The sequence below is a fragment of the Palaemon carinicauda genome, chromosome 16 (assembly GCF_036898095.1).
Source record: "Palaemon carinicauda isolate YSFRI2023 chromosome 16, ASM3689809v2, whole genome shotgun sequence".
In the NCBI taxonomy this organism is placed as follows: domain Eukaryota; kingdom Metazoa; phylum Arthropoda; class Malacostraca; order Decapoda; family Palaemonidae; genus Palaemon; species Palaemon carinicauda.
In genome coordinates, this window is record NC_090740.1 from 75,035,782 (window position 1) to 75,041,781 (window position 6,000).

The 6,000-nt window shown below is 34.9% G+C and overlaps 1 protein-coding gene across 3 annotated transcripts in view; it reads left to right on the forward strand.

Moving 5' to 3' along the window:
* LOC137655777 (calcium-activated chloride channel regulator 1-like) overlaps positions 1–6,000 on the forward strand; it is a 165,576-nt gene that overhangs the window by 29,092 nt on the left and 130,484 nt on the right. The window contains exon 1 of one of the 3 annotated variants that reach the window (XM_068389915.1): positions 3,282–3,483. The exons of the other annotated variants lie outside the window; for them this stretch is intronic. Within the exon in view, the coding sequence (XP_068246016.1) occupies positions 3,425–3,483 (59 nt within the window). The 5' untranslated portion in view covers positions 3,282–3,424. Of the gene's footprint in view, positions 1–3,281; positions 3,484–6,000 lie in introns of those variants that run through there. 3 annotated transcript variants of the gene reach the window in all.

Consider the following 6,000-nt stretch of genomic DNA (forward strand, 5'->3'; position numbering starts at 1 on the left):
GGGCACCAACAGGGAAAAATAGCCCAGTCAGGAAAAGGAAACAAGGAAAAAGGAAATATTTTAAGAACAGTAACAATATTAGAATAAATGTAATCTATATAAACTATAAAAAACTTTAACAACACAAGCGGAAGAGAAATAATGTAGAACAGTGTGCCCAAGTGTACCCTCAAGCAAGAGAACTCTAACCCAAGACAGTGAAAGACCATGATACAGAGGTTATGGCTCTACTCAAGACAAGAGAACAATTGTTTGATTTTGGAGAGTACTTCTCGAACTAATTGAATCTGCTTAGGTTTAAATTATAAAGAAAAGATTCCTTATTGTGTTGCAATGAATTTACGAAAAAGGTGTTTCCGAATAATTCGCATTCTTGCGACTAATGGTATCAGGAAAGGTTTTTTAGCTGATAGGAAAGTTGCGTGAAAGAGGAATGAGGGAAATTAGCTAGTTAACCATGGTAGGGAATAGTTTGTAAAATTGTAGTAAGAGTAATGTAAAGCGTAGTTTAGCTACAATTTTATTCGTATAAAAGTACATCTTTCTTGTTATGGTCTTGAAGTTAGCATAATACAATAATTTCTTATTTTTCTTTTGCGTTTTGTTGTCTAGTATTCTTGGCTACTGACGCAGTATTTCCTGATGCTGAGTCGATTTCTTGTGGATTTTGCCAAAAAAACGAGAATTGGAGAGACCCAGGGGACTTTGAAATGAGTCTTTTATTTTTCCTGATGATTGATGTAGCGTTTCTTGAAAATATTTTATATCTCCTGACGAAGGAATTGTCCGAATTAGGTTCGTTTTATGGTCCCATGAAAGTCAAAATGAATGAAATGGAGATATAGAAGAAAATAGTTATTCAAACTAGATATTTATATATTATATGTATGTCACAAATTACTTGGAAGATTAATATTAATAAAGGCATTTATTTGTTTGTTATTGAGGTAAAATTTATTGATCGTAGCAAATTATGATAAACAAATCAGGATAGGATAAGATTCATTACCAAGGGGTCCACAACCCTTTATTAGGTGATATTCCGCCTTCGGGTATATTACATCTGTACCTTAACACATTAGTTATGCTTTCCATATAATTGTTACCACAACAAACAAGCTTTTATATATATATATATATATATATATATATATATATATATATATATATATATATATATATATATATATATAGAGAGAGAGAGAGAGAGAGAGAGAGAGAGAGAGAGAGAGAGAGAGAGAGAGAGAGAGAGAATGAATTTCAAACCGGGTACATGATGAAACTTCAAGTCTGGGGGTTGAAACGAGTGATGATTATTGAAATTAATTTGTTATTATTATTATTATTATTATTATTATTATTATTATTATTATTATTATTATTATTATTATTATTATTATTATCATTATTATTAGTTAGCTACGACCCTAGTTGGAAAAACAGGTTGTTATAAACCTAGGGGCTGCACTAGGGAAAATTGCCTAGTGAGAAAAGGAAATAAAGAAATAAATAAACCATAAGAGTCGTGATGAATGAAATACACATCTTAAAGTCAGTTACAACGTTGAAAGAAGATGTCTTTTCCAAATTTTGTCTTTCTGCGCATTTCATAAAACACGGAAGTAGAAGTGCGCTTTCAGTAATACAAACTTGGATAATCAGGGGTGTAGCTGCAGATTTTGGGGCCTCCCGTCCGGCCTCCCACCTCCTTTAGCTACGCCACTGCTTGGAGACTTCTTGTATTGCTGGCAGATAGCTAAGATAAGCTGATTTCCCTTTCTAACCGTTAAGGAAATTATTCAGTTCATCTGTATTTTTTATGCAAACTTGATGATTTTGATGGTGTAGGAGTGTGTCCATTTGGTGCTTCATTTATATTTTCATTTAGAACGTAGTTTCCTTGGAATTTCCTTGAGTTTGAGGCAGACGAATGCAACGAAAGCGGTTGCTTATCTCACGGATTAAAACTAACAAACAAAACCGCCTTCCTAGGGTTGCTGGCACATTAATGAGCCGATAAAAACCGGGAGCTCATTCATATTGACTTCAAACTCCCAAATGTAAACAGACTTACAAGTCTTCCGCTGAAATGTAAACAATTTTATTAAATATTTTGAAAGCTTCGCTTGATTTAGCGTAACAGCTGTATTTTCAGAACGGGATAGAAGTCAGAACTTTGATTTCTTCTTCTTTTGATGAATGAGACGATACGCATCGATCTAAAATATTGATTTTGAGCCGTGATGAAGGCATCTAGTGGTTGTTTTTATAACGAGATTTTAACGTATAATTAATATTTTGCAAATTCCCCAGCTTTTGTCCTCGACATTACAACGGTAATGTGGTCGTGAGATGCAATGTCTAGGCATTATACCTAGACCGTGGTGAGATGTAGGATGTCTAAAGACATCTCTTGAGAGAGAGACACAGGTTTAGTTGCGTTAACGAGACTTGCATACTACGCAAAACTGTTTAGTGCAGAACTCTGCTTAAAATATGTTGCATTAATACTTTTATTGAGATTAGAGTGAACGAATCTCCCCTGAATATTCCATACTGTTCTTATATATTAATTCTTATTAATTTACCATTGAAAGATATATGAAAGTTTGAAATTTATTTTTACAAAAGCATTTTTGTTAAGATAAACTTAAAAGGCCTTGAATAAATTAGAAAAATAATTACCAACTTCCCAAACCCTCGAAATTTCTTACAATCATCTTCAAGGTCACGTGATCTTTACTCGACCAACGTTTGCTTATTTGAGCAAGTCACCGGTTTGCAGTAGTAGCAGAGGCGGGTCTCTGCAAAGGCCACCTGAAAGGAGCATTGCCTTGTCCTCTCATTTGCTTATTTATTGTAGCACTGAAACATTATCTCGTCTGCAGCACACGTACCCTTCCATTACCCATATGAGATGAAGTCACCTTCCCCGCTCCCCCCTCTTCCTCTCCTTCTCCCTTCTCTTCCTTCTTTCGCAGTTTATCTTCCCCGTCTCACACCCACTATTACCACAACCGCTCCCCCATGTCTTCCTACGGGCAAAGGAAAGTTGCCAGCTAACATATTTCAATTCCGGTTTGTATTCATTCATTGTTAGATTTAGTTCTATAGTAAGAAGGTACTGACTTACTCCGTAGCTGGGACCCCAAATGCAGGTAACTGTGAAGCTCATTTCCCATTTTGGGTGACATCATTAGAATTGAAGGATTGGAAATGATTCGCTCGTTGACCTTCATTCTTGCTGTGAATCCACCCCTGGCTTACAAGTAACATGGCGAGTGGCGGGCGTTCAGCACGGGTTCATTTTATCCTATGGATAAGAGAGACAAAAGTGAAATATTATTAAGACAGCAATCGAAAGCAAATAAAGTAAATTTTCGACAATTTTGTTCATGGTGCGGACTTCTAAATGTAACTGTTCATGAAGACGAGTGCCATTTCATCACCGAGTTTGGAGATTTCCATCAATCGTTTTCGAACGTGAGTAATAAAAAACACAGCCAATTATCTGCAAACATCAATGAAAACAATTCATTATCTCAGTCATAAGTAATTGCATTATAATTGGTCCAAGAAGAGGTCATTGACCTGCTTTCTGAGGAGTCTAGGCGGAGCTGACTCGGAACACACTGTGGACTGATGAAAGGTCAGTCCATCAAAGAATAATCTTTTATCTCGAGATGAAAGATTCTGTGCTCCCTCCTAACACAGTATTCTCAGTTTCTTTTTTATTCATTAACATTAACAAGAAAAGATATACCCAAATGCTTACTCATAGTTTTTTTTAACAATAGCTTTCGAAATGGTATTTTTAATCAGTCAAACCAGATGTGGTATGTTCATATGTCCATCTTATTACTAAGTGTGACATTTAATCTACATATCTATTTATCAATCTATGCTTACTTGTTTACTTCATCTTTTTATATAATTCCATGATTTTTTGACAGGATGGAAAAAAAAGTGTTCTCGAAAGATCCATAAGTCGTAGTTAGTTGCCTTAATAAACTTCATGTTTTGAGTTCACCCTCTTGCACATGCGCGTAAGGTTTCTCATGAATTCATTCTTTAGTGCGCGACAAAAGTGGTTTATCCATTAGCATTCAGCCTCATGAAAACAAAAAAGAAATACAAAATATCATTGCACTTTTTGCTTCGAACTTTTTTTTTAAAGGGTCTCTCTCTCTCTCTCTCTCTCTCTCTCTCTCTCTCTCTCTCTCTCTCTCTCTCTCTCTCTCTCTCTCTGACACACTTTCTACACTAAATAAGCTGTAAACCTTTATTTACTTTTTCATTGATCTATATATTTACTTTTATATGTTTGTTTATCAAATAATTGAATTTTGTCACGCATATGCGTGCCAAATTCACTTAATGTTATTACTTTTTTTTTTTTTTAACCTGCATTACCCATGTATCGTCTGTTGTTACGTTCAAGAGTAATATGTTGTTATTACAAAACCAAGATAAATGTAACTCCTGTAATGTAACTTTCCTGTAACTTTTCTATTTATGAATGGACTTCAGAGATCATGTGTTGGGCCCAGTCTATAGGTCCACACCAAGCCTCTCAAGTCTCTTATTAAACGTTTAAAGGTCACTCATGAGTGGCTCAGTTAAGGGACATTGACAATGCCCTACATTATAGCAATTCTTTCTCTTTTAATTCGGATGAGCCACACAAACATTTACACTCTTTTAATTAAAATATGTTAATATGTATACATTTGACAATTATACATATAATCATTTGATATATATATATATATATATATATATATATATATATATATATATATATATATATATATATATATATATATATATATATTTACTTTCTAAGCCACAACCTTAGTTGGAAAAATAGGATGTTACAAGCCCAGGAGCCCTACCAGGGAAAATAGCCCAGTGAGAAAATTAAACAAGGGAAAAAAAGATATCTTATGAACAGTAACATTAAAATAAATATTTCCTATATAAACTATAAAAACTTTTAGAAAACAAGAGGAAAAGAAATTAGATAGAATAGTGTGTCCGAGTGTACCCTCAAGCAAGAGAACTCTAACCCAAGACAGTGGAAGACCATGGTACAGAGGCTATGACACTACCCAAGACTAGAGAACAATGGTTTGATTTTGGAGTGTCCTTCTCCTAAAAGAGCTGCTTACCGTAGCTAAAGAATCTCTTCAACATATTGGGTTGAAACTGTCAATGAGATTGATGCTCGAGTACGTGACCTACTGGACGATAGTGACAGAGAATCCAATGTTAACTGGTTTCATTGGCCCATCATAAGAATCTCATCAATACCTTTTTTTGCATACAACTTTTGTGTCTCGTTCAGCTTTCTGTAAGATACAGCCCAGCTATCCGCATAGGTTGCAGCTTCGTACTTCATGAGTTTTTGCTCTTTTATGAAATCTAAATGTTCGACAGCTTTTTGCAAATAGTGATCTTTAGTTGCATCACGAGAAGCCCGCATTTTTCTCTTGGTACCTACTGTATTTCCAATTCCCTGGTCATCACTCTCATCCAAATTACTATCGCCAGGTATCTGGATTTCTTGGTCTCCTAAAAAATCATGCAACAAATCGAAATACCATAAACTTGGGGGTCATCACCGCCCGCACCAGACTTTTCAGACTTTAACTTCTTTTTTAATTACCTCCTGTAACAAGTTCTCATATTGTTTATTTTTTTTTTTTAAATCATCTAGAGTGGCATTGCTAACTATTTCCTTCAAGTTATTCAACAGTACTTCCCATGATTTATTTCGTTTGTTTTTATCCTTATATTCTTCGCTTTTCATTTTCTGAATCGCAAGTAAACTTCTGTATGTATTTGCCATCACGTCTATTTAACACTTTTATAAAACAGCTATTTCCAAAAGAACGCGCCTTTAAAGCAAGGACTACACGCAATCAAACTAGGCTTCCAACTGATATTGGTTGTGATGTAGTACAACATGCCCAGACATTGTCAAAGAGGATGTACAAC